The 20,194-nt window shown below is 42.3% G+C and overlaps 1 protein-coding gene and 1 long non-coding RNA gene across 3 annotated transcripts in view; one reads left to right on the top strand and one right to left on the bottom strand.

Moving 5' to 3' along the window:
* The window catches only part of LOC116783042, a 23,183-nt gene extending 9,519 nt beyond the window's left edge, over positions 1-13,664 (bottom strand). The window contains exons 1-2 of the long non-coding RNA XR_004355443.1: positions 12,640-13,664; positions 3,680-3,783 (exon numbers count right to left, since the gene is read on the bottom strand). This is a non-coding gene — a long non-coding RNA (uncharacterized LOC116783042). The remainder of the gene's footprint in view (positions 1-3,679; positions 3,784-12,639) is intronic.
* Positions 13,125-20,194, top strand: C2H11orf87 (chromosome 2 C11orf87 homolog). 2 transcript variants are annotated; one of them, XM_032680269.1, is made up of 2 exons: positions 13,125-13,299; positions 14,294-20,194. In XM_032680269.1, exon 2 carries the CDS (start codon positions 14,447-14,449, stop codon positions 14,921-14,923), a length of 477 nt encoding a protein of 158 aa, XP_032536160.1. In that variant the 5' UTR covers positions 13,125-13,299; positions 14,294-14,446; the 3' UTR covers positions 14,924-20,194. The 2 variants fall into 2 exon arrangements, 1 of the variants encoding a protein (XP_032536160.1); XR_004355442.1 differs by lacking the exon at positions 13,125-13,299 and adding an exon at positions 13,839-13,922 and having other exon boundaries at positions 14,294-19,714.

Genomic DNA, 20,194 nt, shown 5'->3' with positions numbered 1-20,194 from the left:
CAGGAAGACTCAGCAGTGGCACTGAAAAGGAGTATGGAAGCAGTCAAGCCAGCTGCCTGCTGAAGATGCTAGGAAGAAGGTGAATGAGTTTTGCAGCAAGAAGAGTATTAATGACTGAGCTGTGATAAGGCAAAAGGAGAGCATCGGCCTAGATAGAAAGAAGAGGCAATGAATCTTCTGTAAGGCTTTTTTCATAAAATATTGACTATGCTCATTTGGATGCTGTCCAGCCATTGTCACAAATGAGCGCTCTCCATTGACACTCTTACGACACTCATATTCTGTGCCTCCTACTCAGCTTTTCTCAGGAAGGTCATGGCAAAATGAGGCTGAAAAACAAGAAATCTACCATATCCTGAGCTGAGAGGAGCAGTGCCAGGATCAATACAGCATGAAACAACCATTGGACATGGCCTAACCACAGTCTTTATAGCCTTCATTGCAGACTTTCTCTGTGGTTTGGATTATCCCTGGAAGTGAAGAAACAATTTCCTTGTTGTTACAAGCAATACCCATCAAAGTTATTTTAATGCAGAAAAACAAAAGTGGCAAAGGGGGTTCTGAGGAGCAAATGATATGAACTCTAATCGCAGGTAAAAATAAGCGAATTGTTGCTCTTATCACTGTGGATTTGGGGTCCTCATATGTTCCTATAATCCTTAGTGTTTCATGGGCAAAAATCCTACCAAACAGTGTGTTTAGTACAACATCACAAATGGCTGTTTTCCGTCCACAGAAGTTTTGTGTTTTATGTTTCATATTTTACATAAGTTCTGTCTGGGTTTATCCCATTTGCTGTCCTCAGAAAGCTCTCCCAAGATCCTGTTCCCCAGTAATGTAGCTAACAAATCAGAGACATGCCATACTTTCTACTCAATTAAGAACATAAACCCAATCCTCATGCATGCAATATCTAGCTTTTTGCTGAGACTGGTGCTGAGCATTTCATACAGATGTTCAGGAAAGACTACAAAGGCAGCTACAGAATAGAGTCTTCATGAAAGGCATTCCCTCTCAGTCTTTCTTACTCAGTGACACATAATCAGCATTTGGATTTATTCAGTTTTTTTTTAAAAAGAGGAAAGCTGCAGCAATCTATGTGTGTTCTCTTTTACAGAAATGTGGGCTTTTTTTGGACTCTCTGTCACAAAATGAAATCTTTCAGCAGTGAGAAATCTTGAAACACTGAGTGACGTGCTTAATGCCCATCCTGTTCTTTCTTCCCTGTAACTCTCCTTGGGACTCTATCACCAGCTAACTGTTCTCCATCTCTGAAATATTAAATAACAAAATGGAGATGTGAAAGGAGGAGGATGCTTCTCCAGAGACCTGGTTAAACGGAGAGGAGTAGGGCCATGAAAGCTAACATGGCAGGGCAGCCAGATTGGATGCAAAATATTTACAGCTTTATAACCTCCTTTAGGTTTGGGATGGCCTACTAATTTATGCTGGAAGCATTGTCTTTATGCTCCATATGTACATCATAGATGCTGCAATCCAAGGACTGCTCTTCTTCTGCCACTGACCCTTTCGGTGCCCTTAGCTAATTTGCTTTACCTCACTGGTTCTTCAATCAAATTGTGTTCTTGTAGAGTAAGATCCTTCTTTAATGTCTCAGTATCATGAAATTGACTTAGTGAGGACTTCTAATGTCATGACATAATTAATGATAATAAAACATAACTAGCTTAGAACAATCAAGCAGTTTTCTTACAGCCTTTACATTTTCCATTTCATGATGGTCTGAGAGATTTCCCTGGTTTGGGGAAAATAGAAATAGGTTTGTAATGTCATGGCTGGAATATGTTTCAGAAAAATGTAAACTTACAAAAAAACTTTTAAGATCACTTCATGTTCCTGTAGTCTGCCAGACTTATACAAATCTAGTTCTAAATTTTTCCTACAAAACAAACTATTAAAAGATGTTTTTGCTACTCCTCTGCACTACTCATTTGTTTGCACACAAAGATTATTTATGTAGTGGTTTGGACTTCGTTTTCCCCCAGAGGATAAGAAAAGTGGTAGACCCCAAGGGGTGGAAACCCCTGGAAGTTTTGAATTTCTGTCCAATGAGCGCTCCTGCAAAAAATGTAAACATATCACAACCAGACCGGAAGAGAAGAGTTGTAGTTTGAGGTTAGAAGAAGGTGGCCATGTTGTGAGCCACGAGGAAGGGGCTCTGAGCCCCACAGGGGGGCTTTGGCCCCCAGCCCCAGCTGGAGCCTGTGGGGACCTGGAACAGCATAATGCTGGGCTAGGTGCCTATAGTTATGCTGGGAGATGTTTTCTCCATCGTGGGCAGTGGCCGTGGCAGTGGCCGGAGAAAGCAGCAGCCAGAACTGAACCGAAGAAGCAACAAAGACATGCAGCACCAGAGAAGGGACTCCTGGAAGGAGACCTGAGGGAAGGAGAGTCAGCAGCTGAGTTCTACAGAGTTCTTGGGGGTAAGAACTGATACCAGACCCCCCAAAACTCCTTTGAGACCTCCTGGAAGGAGGAAGTTGATAGACTCTTACTTGAAAGAGCCTTGAAGTGCAATATGCACTGCAGAGAGGAGCTGAGAAGCTCGGACGTCCTGAGAGCTCAGCCAGGACGGTGTGGGAGGTTGGCCTTGAGGCCCTCCCTTGCTGCAAGCTACAAAGAAGCTCGCAGCCTGAGACAGGGCACAGAGGCCCTGCAAGGAGCTTGAATCTCCTGAAGATACCAGACCGTCATGAAGACCCCCTGTGCTTCGTGATATGACGTGGTGATACGACCTTTGTCTGGGGTGACGAAGCCCACGGAAGACCACTCGTTTGGAGAGACGAGTGGCCGAGGGGGATACCCCCCTCGTGTGTGCTGGCAGAGATCCAGCTATCAGCTGCTGCAAGAAACAGAAGAGACAGAGAGAGCCTGCTGCCTTAGAAGATGCTGCTGCTTAGTGACTGCTACTCTGAAGAAGCTGCTGCCCTAAGAGACTGGAAGGGATCTGTCCTTCTTTCCCTCCTGGACTTTTATTTGGAGGGGAGAAGAGATCTGATCCATTGTAAATACTTATGTCATGGTAGAGATAGTTGTAGTCGTGTGTATAATGTATTGTAGTATTTATTTGTATAGTCATTGTAATATATTCCCTTTCCCCATTCTGAGTCTGGTTGTGTTTTGTCTGGAAAAACCCATCTCACATTGGGTTGAGATGTGGGAGGGGGATGGAGCTAGGGAATTGGAATTTGGGCTATCTCAAACCATGACATAACTATTCTTTTTTTAGCTGATTTAATTTGTTAAAAAAATCTAGTTGACTGTATAAGAAAAAGAGACCAATGTACCTTTGCAAATTCCTTTGACCTGTTTTACAGAGTGATATTAGGCTGGGGTCTACAAAGTTCTGTAATCCATACATTTGTTTCTCATTATTATTCTAACTTTGGTTGCTTATATTATCTTTCCAAAGCTACTGTTTGGTTTGCCTTTTAGCAAGGGGGACTTCACCTTTCCAAAGTATCTCATCCCCATTTTTACTAGGTTTCTGTTCTAATGCAACCCATTATTTTCAAAGGGTTTCAACAAGCAGAAGAATATCACTATGCTCAGAGTAGACATCTGAACTGGTCAGGAAAATGATCTCTGGGGTTATATTTGTCCATTTTCAGAGACTTTGCAGAATGGATTTATAGTATCAGAAAATCTCCAAGCTCACCTATGCCTCAGGGCATTAAGCATTCACCAAGGCACTGAAATTCTTCTCCTTGTTCATGTGATCGTGTTCTCTTGTCTTTCATATAAATGCGTTGTTACACATCTCTACAAAGAAGACAATACAACAAGACAAATTGTAGCCAGTACTCACGGTGATGAGATTATTTTGAACTGCCTTTAAAGATTCTTGTGTTAATGACTGGCAAATAGTTAGGTCTTCTTAAAAGCCTGGTTCCAGTACAATGTAATGGCAACTGCGAAACATAATGGTTTCCCAAATAAGCTCTTACAAGACAGGACTTGTGGTATCTCAGATATACAGAGTTCACCTATCTTTACTTCTAAAAGAATGTACAAATTGTGCAGTCCCTTGTTAATTATACTCTCTGTCTATATAGCAGCTCTATCTCAAAGCTCTCTCCAAACATTAAGACTCCTAGCATTCTTTTATGTAGGCATTATTATCCCTGTCATTATCATTATCACATTTTCCATTTTATAGGTGGTAAATGAGCAAAATCACACTGTGAGTCAGTAGCTGAACTGGGAATAGAATAGTGTAGTCCTGACTTTGTCCCTTCCTTTAATTACTCATTATTATGATTGTTATTTGTGGGTTGAAGTGATTTTGTTCAGTGTAAAACATCAGTAAATAAGCAGGATTCTTTTGATTTGCAGGATTTTTGTTTGTATAGCTTTCATACTGATATTTTTCTGCTGTTGGTCTCGTTTTAAGTGGCTAATGAGAAATGCTGCCATCTTCCAATTAAATAGCATCAATAAATTTTAATATGATACAGTTTACATCATAGACTGGAACAGGTCAAATGAAGCTTAGTCTATCAAGCAATGAAGTATTCAGGTATTTAGGTTGTGTTCTAATTTAGTCATAGTAAAAACCGTTATGGAAACCTATGGAGAAATGTACTTTTGTAAAGTAGCTGGTTTTTAAATGACAGTTGTTATCAATTAGTCTTTAAATGTGAAAATACCATATGCAATTACTAAATTAAGTTAAAGCCACTTGTTCTTTTTTTTTCTTAATCAGAACAAATTTTGGTTGATTTGAAACACACAAATGTGTTCTGTTGAAACTAATGACAACTTTGGGAACTAGACAGTTAATCTCATTTTCTCCTTTTCCAGGACTGTTTTAATCTTGAAAGGCAATCTAACCACTTCATTGTTTTAAACATAGGTAGCTTAGCTTCCAAACATCTCACTAACCAGCATCCCATTCCTCTGTTTCTCTGTCATAAGAAATAGTAGAAATTTGTTTCTCAAATGTCATCAGAAATAGTAGAATAAAAAATAAAAATTGTCATAAGTGGTTATGCAGAAGACCACAAGGTGCAGTCATGTCAGAAACTGAAGATGTCCTGAGAAGTGAAACCAAGGTCCTCCCATAAAACAACTGTAAGACACTCAATAACACATTGTGATTACTGAAATAGTGGATTCCCTTCTTCCTTCCCTTTCACTTATCTTTCTCCTTTTCCTCCTCTTTTAAATAACAAGTTTGAGGAAATCTTTGTCTTTCCTTTAACTACTCTGTAAAAATCTTGTCTTCTGCCAATGGTCTGCTAGATTACAGGTGCATAAGTCAGTTCTTGGTGAATCACTGTAGAAATCCATACTTCATTAGAAGTCTATCTTTCCAAGGAAATAGATCCCTCAGATGAAAGTACAAAGCCCCCTTTGCTCCCTTCTACTTGCCCCAATTATAAAACAAAAAATGCTTGGTGGTTTCAACAAACAAGATCCCTTTCAAGGTGATTTGAATGCTATGTCTGCGGATGCAGCAGTCAGTCATGTACACAGTCTTTATACATCTGACAACTGTAGAAAAGAAAACCTAGTTGTGCAATTTGTCTCATTAGTTTTATGTAAACCTAACAAGGTTGCAATTCTCAACATTTGTTCTGTTCCATGTTGGCACTTTATAGTCTGAATCTTTAATTCATTCTTCTTTAATGATCTATTCATTTGCTCATAAACCAGACCTCCAGATCTCCTAATCACTTCATTAGACAAATTACAGTCCCTTCCCTTGCCTTGCCTTGCCTTGCCTTCCCTTGCCTTGCCTTCCCTTCCCAAAACTTCCCAAACCTTCCCTTCCCAAGTCTTCCCTTCCCAAACCTTCCCTTCCCTTCCCACCTTTCCAAACCTTCCCTTCCCAAACCTTCCCTTCCCAAACCTTCCCTTTCTTTCCCAAACCTTCCTTTCCCAAACCTTCCAAACCTTCCCTTTCCTTTTTCTCTCTATTATTCTTTTCCTAAAAGAGACTTAATGTAATAGAGCTTCTTATTCTATCTCAGCTGTGTTTCTACATTTTCCCTCATTAGGATGACATCCTGTACTCCTTGTACCTGTCCCTGAGAGTTTATGCCATAATTTAACACACACTTTGGGGTAAATGTACAACTGTTTCTCAGACTTCTGGAGTACATATTACGGGCTGCAAATGACATAGGTTGAAAGTGGCAGGTGCTATCAATCTATCTATCAATCTATCTATCAATCTATCTATCTATCAATCTATCTACCTATCTGAGAAATACTATAACGTTTCACTGTTTTTTCATGATGTCACAGTTTATAGAATTTTAAAAATGTGTATTCTTCTTATAAGAATTATTACATATTTCTTTAACTAGAGCAGCTGAAACTGCAACTAGTAGTATGTCTGTGTCGGTCTGTGATTGAAATGACAAATGAGGTTTTTATGTTGTATAATTTTCAGTTATGTAATTCCAGTTTCCTGCAATCCCTCTTCTCACTGTTATGCATTGCTCCCCAAATAATAGGTATTTATGATTGTCACCCCTACACTGTACCTCCTATGTTCTACCTGCCCTTCTTGGTTTGACAAAACACATTCTCATACTCACTTTGCCCATTTTTTTCTTGTTCTATAAACTCAGTCTTCCCTTTGCTTTCCAAGCTTTTCTTTTTCACACTGATGCTACTCTAGTGTGACCTTAAAGGTGGTGAGAGGTGGGTTAGCTAAGCTGTACTCCTGGGCCCCTCAAAGAAAGCAAAAGTATTTGTATCATAGCACTGACTTAGAGACCTAATTTTAACTTCTGAGCTGTGAAGGTCAGAAGGAGGAGGAAACAGTGCTAACAGGAAAGAATGGTTATACATAGGATTCATTGGCATCGTCTTATCTAAGTATACAGAGAAAAGTTATGGTATCAATACTTTCTTTGAGTGCAAAACACCTAATCAACCTCCTGCTATCATGCAAGGACATTGCTACATCCAAATACATTCTTGTAGAGCTTTAAAAAAATGTTGGTCAATTTTGTTGAGTGTTTATTGCATTCATATTTTCTCCTTACTTCCAGCTGCTGCAGTTGGTTTTATTTTATTTTGGAGAGAGCTTTATGTTCTCTCAGAGCATCTCTTGATAAAAATCAGATAATTCCGTTGCTTTCCCAAAGTGTTTTCAGTCTAATTTCAGACATGACATGGTGAAGAGCATAATAAAACTTAGCAGAAAGAGACAGAGAGAAAATGAAAGAGTTCGGTAATAAGAGATTACATGGTTTTCCAGTAGAGTCTAATACACACAGTGGTGAAGCAAGTTTAAAATGAAACCACAGTAAACAACTGCTTTCTTGCTGATATCACTGGGAAAATAAGCACTTCTAAAACTATGGTATTTTTGTACAAATGGATTATTCACAAGCACATCCTACATGATATCAGGAAAATGCCAGGAATAATGAAAGGAAAACCTTAAACTCATTTGTCTGTCAGAACCTTTTCTTTTTTTAAAGCTGATCATACAGCTCATTAGATGGAAGGCTCTTGCCATGGAAGAGACAGTCATTTTTGCAGCTGGGGCAGCTCCACTTGCCACGTGTTTTTGGGAAAGGGGAAGAAATGCCTGCAAGGGGCTGTTGCTGCAAGGTGCTTGATCCAATCCAACAGGCAATTAGTGACGTAATTAGTTTGACCTTTCCTGTGGGCAGCTGCTTCCTGGGTTGGATTTGACTGCAGGGTACAGCACCTCATAGAATAAGACCTTCACATTTCTGGTCCTAGTTTAGAAAGCATGAGCATAAAGAAATTTTGTGCTCATGAAATTTGGGGATGATACTGTAATTAAAAATTAATATTCTCCTCCCCCCCCAAATTAGAGCCTCAGAAAAAAAAAACCTGAAGTGCTATAAAGCTATTAAAAATTGGTTTTATCATCAATTAAAATTTCTAAAATTAACTTAAATTTCTGTAAGAGAAGCAGTTAACATCCTGGCTACAAACAGGGTGACAGACAAGTTGAAAGAACAGGGCTGTCCACAAAGGCTTTCAGCTATGCAACAACACAAGAAAAATGTATTTCCAGCAGCTGGTGTCAGGATTTCTTGTACTATTGCAATAAATAAAACCAGGGGTCTCTTGGGTGTTTAGGGCCTAGGAGATAACAGCAGAGCAGCATAATAATGAGTGCTGCTAACTTCTTTCATCACACAGTAGTTGATGAAAAAAAGAAAAAAGAATTATAAAAGGCCCTGGGCAAAATTTGAGCTATGTACTTCGCTGATGAACAGCGCTGTGAGCTGGAGTTGTCTGAGCATGGATTTTTTCTAGTAGACCTAGAGGTAAATGACTTTGTCATCCATTACACTTTCCCAGCTTTCTTAGATTTCCTCACTGGAAGGAAGCCAGGACGTTATGGGGAGCAGGAGGGTTGTTATGTGCATGGAATGAACAAGAAAATCTCCTGTCTCGGGATGAGCCACACACTGCATGGAGCTGAAAGACACAAATTCAAGCCTGTTCTCTACCAGTCTCCTGCCTGCAGACAGTAGCCACCAGACTGTAATCCTATGTCCCTTTCATATTGTTGCTGTTCTAGTGTAAATATATTCTAGTGTGTAAATACACAGATGGATCATATGAGTATCTCTGAGGACTGCTCTCTCCCTGGCCTATGGGATAACCCATGGAAGGTGTGACTGTTTCTCTCCCTCGGAATTTTCCCCCTTATCACTCACTGATGGGATGGGAAAGTGCCCTGGGTCATACAAAAGGGATGCAGGCTTGAGGCTACACAAGCCTGCCATCCTCCAGGGCTGATCTGACCCTTCAGTCAGTTTGACTGAACGAGTGGTTTATCCCATATTAAAAGCTGGAGTGAGTGTTGTGTGGAATTAGCTCTGAAAGGCATTCAAACTGTGTTAGGGGAAACAGGTGAGAGTCTGTTAACATGAAATCAGATTTAAATTGTGGATCATTATGCTTAAACCTCACTCCAGTCTAACTAAGCAGTACAAATCCTTTTTTCTCTCTCAGTGATACCCAGCGGTACACAGTTTATGTTTCACCAACCACTAGCCATGTTCTCTATTTAAAAATATAAATAAAGTCTACTCCTCTGAATTCCCTGAAAACCCTGTTAACTATTAAGAAGAGCAAAAAGATTAAATCTGAAAGGTTATTACTCTGCTCCTGCCTTTCTAAAATGTGTTGGCTAATGAAAAAAATAAAAAGCATTTTTAGTGTATAGTTACAGTCCTTCTTTTCTCCCTTTGCATTAATTTTACTCAGATCTGCTACACATTAGTAGATATATGTATGTTGCAGCTTTAGAATTCTGTTGTTATAATTAAATTGAAAATCTGTGTACTTGGTCAGGTATGCTTAATGTTGTCTATTATTTCTTCATAGTCTGGACCTGTATTCTACTACTAGTACCATTTAACATCCTGTTAAATTTAGCAAAAGCCTAGTAACCTTCCTCAGTTGGCATCACACGCGTTCTTTTTTTTTTTTTTTTAATTCTCACCATCCCATGTGGGAGGTTTCTTCTTTATCAGAAAAAGAAAAGAATATTTTTCTAAAGTAAGAATAGAAATTGAATATGTAAAATTGTCCTTAAGCTTCATAAGGAATCATCTCCTGAAGCTGAAGTAATTGTGAGTCCACATAACCCAGACTACCTTCTTCTAGAAGGTGTGGGAGAAAGAAAGAAAACGAATACCTGCTTCTGAGCTGGGTAGCCTAGGAGGCAGAATTGTCAGCCAGAGTAAAGGTATTCCAACTCAGAATCTTCAAAGGACATTTCTGGTATCTTTGTACAACAAATATTTACATGTGCAGGATCTTAGCTGACCTACCAGGGCATTTAAATTTTGCTTATGAAATCCATTCTGTCTACAGTACTACATTTTCAAAGCATATTTGAATCACTGGGCTTCACCTGTAGTAGTGGGAGTATGTGGAGTCCTAAAAGACTTCTACACAGACAGCTTTAATCCCATGGGAAGATAGTGGATATAGTGCCTATAACATGGGTTATAGGCATTCATCGAATGTTTGGTCTGTCTGGCAAATGTTGACATCAATCTTGGTGAAAAAGGGATCATGCAATATTCTATATGCAATCAAGTGCTAAATTTAAACAGTGGTGGGACAAAACATTTTTTTTTTCAAGAAGGGCCAAGGGCCTGAACCATCAAACCTTTACTTAAATGAACAGTCTTTGCTCATATAGGTTATCTCATTAGGCAACTGCCTTAGTGAAAAAGGGCCTTGTAATACAGGGACTGAGGAATTAGTATCTGAAGGAACAATTTCTCTAATTAACTAAAAAAAAAACCCATGTATGAAAGTCCATTTTGGGGATTTGCAAATACGTATGCCATCTGCTTCTTAATAAGGTGAATCCAGAGAAAACTGGGAGTTATCAAGGCTGTAATGAGTACAAACATTGTTGTAAAATTCAAAAACCATCCCCTTAAAATAATATCCTCTATCACACAGTGACCAATTCTACTTGAACAAGAAACCTAATCCCCATAAATGTCATACTGCATATATAGTACGGTGAAATTCACTACAAGTAATGACCAATTTATTCTTAAAAGAGGGTACCTTTGAAAATATCATGTCCTTTATTTTCATTCCAGAAAAAGGGAGGGTTTTCCATGACCTCACTATTTATTGGAGATGTTTGGGGAGGGGGTTGCATTTTTATATTCAAATCTAATCATAACAGTTCATCAGAGCAAAGGAATAATGCACAATAACAATACAGATTTTTTCCCCCCTGCTTTCTGAAACTCCCTATATTCTGATCATGGGTATTTGAATCCATATAGTTGGGTTGGCTGGCAGCCAGTATGAACCAGAATGCCAAGGTATGTGTAATCACAGTAGAATTGTTTCCCCTTTAGTCCACAGTGCTTCTCTTCTGACAATTAAAAATTGAAAAACTGGTTGACAGAAAGAGCAAGAACAAATTCTGTTTTTCATTTATTTTAGCTAAAGCAGAACTATTGCAAAATTGTACGTGAAAACAGAGAGAAAAAGGGCTGAGACAGTGGGGAAAGAGTTAAACACTTGCTGAGGTCTCTACCCTTGTCCACTTTCTGGACCTATCTTTCACTCTACACTTTAGGAAAAACCTTATACTTGGAATAATTCTCATACTAATACACAAGACATATTTTCACTATTTGCTAATCCTAAAAGCAAGGAATAACATGAGTAGCATTTTGAAAGTAATAAGTAAAACATATAAGAATCATTCTGGGCATTTCAGCCCAGTGGTCTGGACGAGCAGGAAGAGTGGCAGGAGAGACAGGAAGAAGCAGCTTGGGATACGAAAAAGGTAAATGGTCAGACGGCAAAGGACAGCAGGTAAAATAAATTCACAAAGGCTTTTAAATTTATTTAGCGCAATTTAACTTTCAGTAGCTTTGTGTTGCCTCTCCCAACAAGTAAAATCTGAAAACGTAGTCATATATTCTAGTGTAATAAATAAGTAGTCCTATCTATTAACTTTTGAAATCATGAATTAGTTTGAAATTTATTCAATCCACAATTTGGTTATTTCTGCCATAAATAGGGCTAACATCCTAAGATATCTTCATAATTATATTATGTCTGCTAATGCTGTTTTCTGTGCAAAAGGCCATTCTTGTGCTGTTGTTTGGGTTTTTTAAAATAAATTATTTCTAATCATCTGGTAACTTCTGAATGATAGTCTCAGATCAGCTGCTGCAACTTCACAAACTCACACATGCTTTGGGATTAGGCAGTATCCTTTTCCCAACTTCAGTTTAGGCTAAAGGATCCAGTGGATCCTGGTCAGGGAGAGCAGCGCTACTGGTTTATACCTCTGCTGCTTCTGGGTGAGATCAGGAGTGTTCTCCAGTGGCACAGGCCATGATGAGTGCCCCCACACTCCTCACCCTCTTTTTCAGCTTCCTGTTCAGCTGATGCTTTGCAGAGAATAGTGGGAGGAAAGAGGGAATGGCCTGATGATTGATTTGCTGTTTCAGCCTGTGATAGTTGTTTTCTCCACTAAGGCAGCAAGCAGCAAGCACAGAGTACCCATTAATGCAGACCTCAGATGTGCACACTGGAGAAAGGTATGGAGGAAGAAAAGGGTGCAGGCAGAATGTCAGTGGGGATATGGAGATGTGGCTGGTATGCAAGAGGAGGTGTGCATGTGTACAAGGAATGCTGGGCTGAGAATCATAGAATCTTATAATAATTTGGGTTGGAAGGGACCTTTAAAAGTTGTCCAATGCATGAGGGAGGTGTGTTTTGGGCAATGACACTGCGTATGCACCTGAGGGAGCTGAATGAGAGGAGCAGTGGGCAAATGAGTAGGCAAAAGCTTGTCGCTCTGTTCTGAACTTCTTTCCTCGCTGTGTAGCACCTCTCTAAAGCAACAGACTGTATTGATTTGGGGAGGTGAAAGACTAATGGAACCCCTGTTGCTCTAGCTTTAGAGGAAGTATTAAGTTGGAGTTCCTTTGCAAATGATTGAGACTATCCCAACTGGGTTTAATGTAGTCCATTCCCTGTGGTGTAAATCTTTCACCAGAACAATCACAGTGTCTGGCCAAAGTTCACAAGCTGCACTGCATTTATTAGAGACAAAAACAGTATGGAAGAAATCTGCCTTGAAACAACGAAATGCTTACATACACAGCTTACCAGCTCCTGCCCACCTCTGCAACAGGTTCTTGGCTATCACGGTCTGCAGATCTAACAGATTTTTGTTCTCGATTAAAGATTTTTTTCAAGTCACATCAGAGCTCATCTGGTACAGATTTTCCTCCAGTTTTTTCAGGTGGCTTCAGGCCACCAGCAAGGATGGACACTTTCTATTTTTCCTTAAAGTCCTGTTACTCACGTCAGAGCTTTATAGCAACTCTGCTCCCAGAACCTGGGGTTAGTCTAGATCACACCACATAGGACCGATGGAACTTCCTGGCCATCAGATCTTGTCCCATGTTACAAACACTACCACATCAGTTTGCTCTTTTTGGAAATGTTTGTTCTTTTTTGGAAATGAAGAGCTCCATCCTAACGGTAATTATTGTTTCTGTCCTGTTACCTCTACTGAAAGTACTTTTCAAATAATAGATTTTCTTACGTTTAAAAATCATCTCATTTTTAGCTTAAATGTATTAATGGGCAGCTCATACCCATTTGCTTTTGAAGAAAATGTCCGTGATGCACTTAGCTGCGGTAAGGCAAGTTTTCACACATGTTCCCAACAAGAGCCTCTGGCACTGCTTCGCTCCCACGGATTCACACCAGCCTCACCGGGAAAGGACGGGTGCTCTGGCTGTGCGAAGGGACGGGGTTTCGGTACGGATGGGAGCTCGGCATTCGGGGTGTGGTACTGCTGCGAATGTGGGTTGTGGGTGGGTGCACAGGGTAGCCGGGAAGTGAAGGCACCGGGGGTAGCCGCGCCTGACTTGGGGTGGGCGCTCCGGCCATGGCGTGGATGGGGACGCGGGACAAGGGGCTGGCTGCGGTCGGCGGGTATGGCAGTACGTCTGGGTGTTTTGGGGAAGGGAATATGGGCCGCTCTCAGCGTCAGGGCATGCAAAGAGCGTGGGGGGCAGAGGTGGGCACGGAGGGATGGTGGGGGGCTGGACTGCCGTGAGGACCGGGGCGACGAGCGGGGCCGGCTGCGCTTGCGGCAGCGCAGGGACACGGAGGGTGCGGGCAGCGGCGGCGGCCCCGGGGGGGGGGGGGGGGGGGCGGTGCCTGCGTGCCCATGGGGGCGCCGGTGCCCGGCGGTGGGGGCCGGGCGGTGCCGCGGGCGCGGGGCCGTGCGGGGCGGCGGCCGGCGGGCCGGGCCGCCTGACGTCACGGCCGGGGCGGCTGCAGCTGCGGGCGGCGCTCCCGAGGCGGCGGCGGCTCCGCTCCTGCGCTCACTCCGCGCTGCCGCAGCCCCTGCGCCCGCGCCCTCCCTCGCCGCGCAGGTAAGGGGGGGCTCCGGGACGGGCACCGGCACCGCGGGACAGGACCCGTTCGGCTCCGGCAGCCTGTCCCCGCCGCGGCGCGGGGCTCTGGCCGCCGCTCCCTCGCTCCCTTACCGCGGGCAACTAGTTGGGGGAGCGGTCGGGCGGGGCTGCCCGGGATGCCGAGGATTCGCGAAGTCGGAGCGGCGGCGCGGTGCCCCGTCCCCGTGCCGTCCCGTCCCCCTGCCCCGCGACCTGGCGGGGAGCCGGGTCCGCCCGGAGCGGGGCCGTGGCGGGGCGCAGGGCGGAGGCTGCCGCAGCCGGGTTTGGGGAGGGGAGAGCTGCGCAGGGTGGGTGCCACGGGGCGCTGATGTGTCCGGCTCTCGTTGCAGGCTGCTCGGGTACTTCAGAGCGAGCGGGAGGCTGAGCCGGCAGCATCCCGGGCATTTCAAGCGAGCGCCCGCCAGCAGCCCGGCACGGCAGTGACTGAAATTTAAGCGTCTTCAGAGAGGGGAGGAAGATCCTCATCTTCCGTAGCCTCCTCAATGAGTGCCAAGCTCTCCAAGGAGTTGAGGCTGTCCCTGCCGCCTTGTCTTCTGAACAGGACATCCACCACCTTAAATACCAGCACCACCTGCATCACCCAAGTGGGTCAGCTCTTCCAGTCCTTCTCATCCACCCTGGTTTTAATTGTCCTAGTCACCCTCATCTTCTGCCTGATCCTCCTCTCCCTCACCACCTTCCACATCCACAAGAGGAAGATGAAGAAACGGAAAATGCAAAAGGCTCAGGAGGAGTATGAACGGGACCACTGTGCCCGCAGCAGCAATAGCAGCAGCCAGCACCCTGGGACAGTGGTGCAGGGAGAGGCAGCCCAAGGAAGAGACAGCCGACTGGGAAGACCCCCCCAGGACTTGGAGATCCAGCGCTCCTCTCCCTCAGCAGCCCCCGGCTCTCAGCAAGCACAGGTTTGTTTGGACACAGCTGGTGCAGGGCTCCTGCAGACGGAGATTTTATCATGATGGTTTGGGGGAGACCTCGCAAAGGCTCTGATTGGTGTTTGTAAATACCTGAGTGATTATTCTAGTCCCTGAAGAAGAGGAAAATATTGCTAATTCAAATGAACGAACAAGCCCACGATCCAAGTGCATGACAGATCACATTGAGTTTCTCATTGACTATGTGAGGAGAGGATGCATCTTTTAACTGGAGAAGGAGCTGCACACAACTACTAAATATCAAGTCATCCACCTGCAGGAGAGGGTCAGGGGTAGGATGTCCCTTTTCCCTGGACATTATTACCCCAAGGACCGGGATGTTCCTGCTCTTGAGATTCCTGCTACACCCTGTGTCACCGTTGCATGGTGTTGGTTGGGGTGTGGGTGAGTGGTGTGGGGGGAGAGGCAGGTCTAGTGGGTGCCTTAGGACCCTCCTGTCCCCTCGGAGCAGACTGGAAGTACACTGTGGTCTCTCCTTTTGTGCTGGGATCAATGGCCCTGTCCCACCCCTCTCCGTTGCGGGACTGGATATTATTTTGTGTTGAAATGGCTACCCCTAGTTGGGCTTAACTGCAAACACTCTCTGGCCCCACATCTTTGTGCCCCCAGCTGCAACACTGATTGACCCACTATCTGGGGGATGGGATGGAGTCAGCTGTCTGCATAGAGTGATGCTTGAGCTTTCTGCTCCCTTCAGCTCCATTCATCTTCAAATGCCTCCCCTTCCCCATTCCTGTCTACATCCCATGAAACCCGAATGCCATGAAATCTGAAACCCAAACCCACTCTCATTCTGCGTGGAAGGAGAGGTAATGTGCATTAACTTGCCTGTCCTCTCCCAGAGGAGGTTGTCTTTGTACCTCCTCTTGGTCCTGAAACAATCCAGTTCTGCACCAGGTACCCTGCACTGAATGCCTGCGTTTACAGCCTTGCCTCCCAGAAAGGAATCCTGCAGCAGTACCCATCTCACTTCTACTTTTTTAGGCTGATGTGTATTTTTAACCCTAATCTTGTAGACAATTAAGGACAGACAACACTTAATTTTCTCCTGTTTTCCCTCTTAGGGAGCAAACCATGCAGTTGTGCAAAAATGTCCACTCCTAAACCCTGGTAAATATTTATTTTAGAAGTGGCTGGTGTAGTTTATCCCTAGCAGGCATTGAGAGTTTTTTTTGTCTGTGGATGGTGGGTGTGAGTGGCTGCTGGTACTGTGTGTGTTGGAGGAAGCAGTGTCAATTACAGAAAATGCGGCTTTAGTGATTAAATCAGTGACCATTACTTGAAGATGCCTTAACAGAGTGCCATATCCAAACTTTGAAACATTGAGTGTGGTATCGTAGCAGAGGCAGCCCTCTACTGTGCATACTAACATCTAAAATTACAGCAAAGAAAAAGTGATCCTGAGGAATTGAATCTTTTTTTTTTTTTTCCTTGTGTCCCAGCACTAAAAGTGATTTGAGGAGATAGTAATAGTCCACAGAATATTCTGTATCCTTTGTATTTCTTCTGTGCTGTGCTCTGCCTCCCAGGGTGGCTGACTAGGAAAAGCCCAGACATATGGACCAGGAGGTCTGGGGCCCTAATCTGGGAGTGAATACCATTAACTAATTTAAAACAGGGAGAGCGAATGGCAGAAGTGCTCCATAATCCTCTAATAGCCCCAAAATGCAGAGTTTTTGGGGCAGTGTTTCTGTTACCGAGTTTTATCCCTTTCCGATCTTTCCTGGTCTGATGGAAAATTGCTGTTGAGTTTGGATCCATGCCTCCAGTGCTTTAGACAAGTACTGTATCATCCAGCTCAAGGTGCTGCTCCACCCTCTGAGGTTAGTGTGGTGAGCATACTGTATCTGTGACCAAGTGGTGTTTGCCAGTGCTGTTTGATGGGAGTCATGGCTGACTCTTGCTGCCAGTTGGTGGGATCAGATGCTAATGGCTACTTCACTGTTGCTGGGCAAGGAAATTGGCTTTGTTTTGTTTCCCCTAATAAAGGATGCATGAACTTTTGTGGTTAACCTCCTTATGCAACTGCAGCACAATATTGCACCACAGGGAATAGATTTAGGACAATGAAGAGTGTTCAGTGAACAGTAATGGAACTCCTTGACCGTTGATCTCCCCTAAATAGATATTACTTTCCCCTTTATTTTGTGCCTTTAAAAAAAATCCCCACAAACCAACAGTGTATAATTTCGAATTTTATAAAAGCAATAAGATGTTCCAAATCACTCCGGTGCATTTCTGGTTGATGATTCCACTTCGTTAGTGTCTGAACTCAGATATTCTTCTCTCTGCCTTATGCACTCAAGGCATGCAATAATTTCCCAGAAGTGTACTGCTTGTCACATCTCATTGCATTTATAAAATTGCCCTATTTTTGAAGAAAAAAAGAAGGATGGAGAGATAGATATATATATATATATCTTTATATATATATTATGGATATACAGGTATATGTATTGTTTATATAATCTCACGACACTAAAAGTAGTTGCAAAAGTGTGACTAAAGTTAAAACGTTATCATGTAAAACTCTATCCTGTTAATTAGCTTTGATTTAATATTTTAATATCTCTGTATTTATGTAAATCTGTGTAAATTATATACTCTATTAGTAAAATTTCATACTGACTTTAATTTTTGCAGAACTGTGAGCTTCTTGTGGTGTCATTTAAGGTTTTTTATTTCTGAAGTTAAATTAGACAAGATATGAAAAGTTATAAATTCCTATTATCACACAGAATTACTGCAATAAGGTTCATGTGTACTCCCAATACAAAGTCCTATCTTGAGGTATTGCAGGCTTATGAGGTTTAATTGAATGGTCTCAGGAGATCGAGCTGATACAAGCAGGACACATAGGTTTTAATTTTCATGAAACAATAAGCAACCTGGGGAATAGATGTGGATTTTTAAAACAGAGTTTATGCTTGGAGGTTCTGTCAAATCAATTGCTTCAAAACCCTACAGCTACAGCTAAACTCCTGCACTTAGCATTCAGTATTAATAAGGCTGATGCTTCTTTCCCCTCCCCCCCTACTTAAACTAGAAAAGAGTAGAAAATTGTTCATATTTCTAAAGCATACATTTTCAGCTAACTGTGAAACTGCCCAAAGGGTTTTGAAAATACATATTTTATGCAAGTGTAATATCTATGTATCTGTATCCATATATTTAAATATTTTTGTGTAACCTTTTCTACGATATTTGATAGAGATGCTGGGTAAATGCTTGTACCATTCTCAAACATGAGGAAGGATTTATACCCTCTCGATGCGGACATTCTTTTTCCTGTGAATTTGCACTGGTTTCGACAAGTGACAGTGATGACTGGGCAGCTGAGTACTGACTGCTGGAAGCACAGACAGTCTTTCCTCCCTCTGTTAAGGGGCACATCCTCCAGCTGGATTTTCCTGGTTCTGAATTGGAACTGGTTGCCCACTAGCATCCTGCATGTGTAAGAATAAGAAGTGCTGTGGTGCTCAACAATTCCTGTCTGGTCCAGCTGTCATTTGGTGGAAGAAGCACGACAGCAGTGACTTGTTTTGTAGAGCCTAATGAGAGCAGAGCTGATGGGCAATGTGGTGGCCATGCTGGGTCTGGATTGGAGAATCAGCAATGCCTTGTCCTGCGCTCCTGTCCTCAGAGCCTGCTGCTGCCCTGGGGATTTGTACAGCTCCTGCTGGCATCAGCAGGAGTGGCTTGCACTGACTGCCAAGGAACTGGGATCCCATCTGTAGTCCACATGGAGAGTGACAGCTCTCCACACCACCACCACTGACCCTGCTCTGCACCTGTCGTAGCAACCTCCACGGGGATGGAAACCACTACACCCCGTGAGGGCTAGGGTGCTTCAGCCTGGTGGCACTGGGGAACCCGCACTGCTACTGTTAGCTCTGCTTCTGTGGACTGAGGAATTTAGGTTCTACGTGGATCCTATGAGGATCATGGACAGGGAATGTCATTTCATTAAAATGTATCATTCTGACATTTTTTCTGTGGGGGTTTGTCTACTGCAAATGTAGTTTCAGATGAAATTTGCGAGCTCTCCATCCAGACATGTTTTAACTTTTGATACATCTTGCTCAGATGTATATCTATAAATTTATAGATATATATCTCAAAAGAAATGCTGGACAAAAAACAAAGAACAGAGACTCCACATTATAAATGAAACTGTCCTATGACAAATTTTTTTTTCTTTTATTTAAAATTAATTTTAGAGGTTATATCTTTGATGTAAATAGCAAGTTACTCTGTGATTAATGTTTTCCATAGCATTTCTGAGTAATTGCTATCTTGTTTCTGGAAAGCTGTGTCCAGTGTTATGAAGCAACTGTGCTTTTCTTCTTCTGTTGTTATGAATATGAGTGCAGTTTTTATGTAGGTAGGAAAAAGAACATGATTTGACTCTTTAGATAGGACTGAATTATTTTAAATCCAGTTATAGGACTTGGTTGCTTTTTTCTTTCTAGTTGTTATTCTCTCTGCACGTTCGTATTTTTTCTATGTGTACTTGAAACCGTACATTTTAATAAGTATGCAAGATATGAAGGGAAACATGAAAAATTATGTGAATGTTCTTTTTCCTCTTTTGTGTAAATAGCAAAATTTATAATGACTTAGATAGCATTTCATTGTATTTCTCATCTATATAGAAATTGGCATGACTCATATACAAACCTTTAATATCACTTTCATTTATGTTAAAAGTTAGAACTACTTTTATCCAGGACTGACTTTCTCATCTCTTTCTGGTACTGAACATTTTTTCCAAGTTTTCCATCTGATCGCTAAATAAATTTCTAGTAGAACAGAGCCTCCTTCTGTTTTTAGTCTTTTACATGTAAGTCTCTGGTCTGAATCCAGCGAAACTCAATAGTGTAGAAAATGTGTTATGACCTTGCAAGCACTGGATGGTGTATGAGCTTGAGGAGAGAAGTGACTGACAATAGTAATAGTTAGCTTTCTTGTTTGGAGTTGTGGAAGCGAAGACTCCCCGTCCACTGAATTGACCTGGGTGAAGGGTGACCCATTCCAGCTGCAGCAGAGACAAATATTAATGTCCTTGCTGATACTGTTGCTCTAAATCATTTTCAATATGACATTAGGTCTTATTTCTGTAAATTATATGTCATGTATTTCTTATTCAAATCTACGAGGTTTTCACTGCTTCATCAGTACTATATGTTCTCTGTGGATAACTAGAAGGATTAATTTTCCAACCCTTTTAACCCAATACCTCTACAAGCATCAATTTTGTATGAGTTAGGAAATAAATAAACATTTGGATCAGAA

This window comes from Chiroxiphia lanceolata, chromosome 2, assembly GCF_009829145.1.
Source record: "Chiroxiphia lanceolata isolate bChiLan1 chromosome 2, bChiLan1.pri, whole genome shotgun sequence".
Taxonomy (NCBI): Eukaryota; Metazoa; Chordata; class Aves; order Passeriformes; family Pipridae; genus Chiroxiphia; species Chiroxiphia lanceolata.
The sequence above is the reverse complement of the archived record's forward strand: the minus strand, read 5'-3'. Positions and strand labels throughout refer to the sequence as shown.

What these genes read in the sequence shown, in the direction of transcription:
- C2H11orf87 (XM_032680269.1), top strand. Translation starts at nt 14,447, where the DNA reads ATGAGTGCCAAGCTCTCCAAGGAGTTGAGGCTGTCCCTGCCGCCTTGT.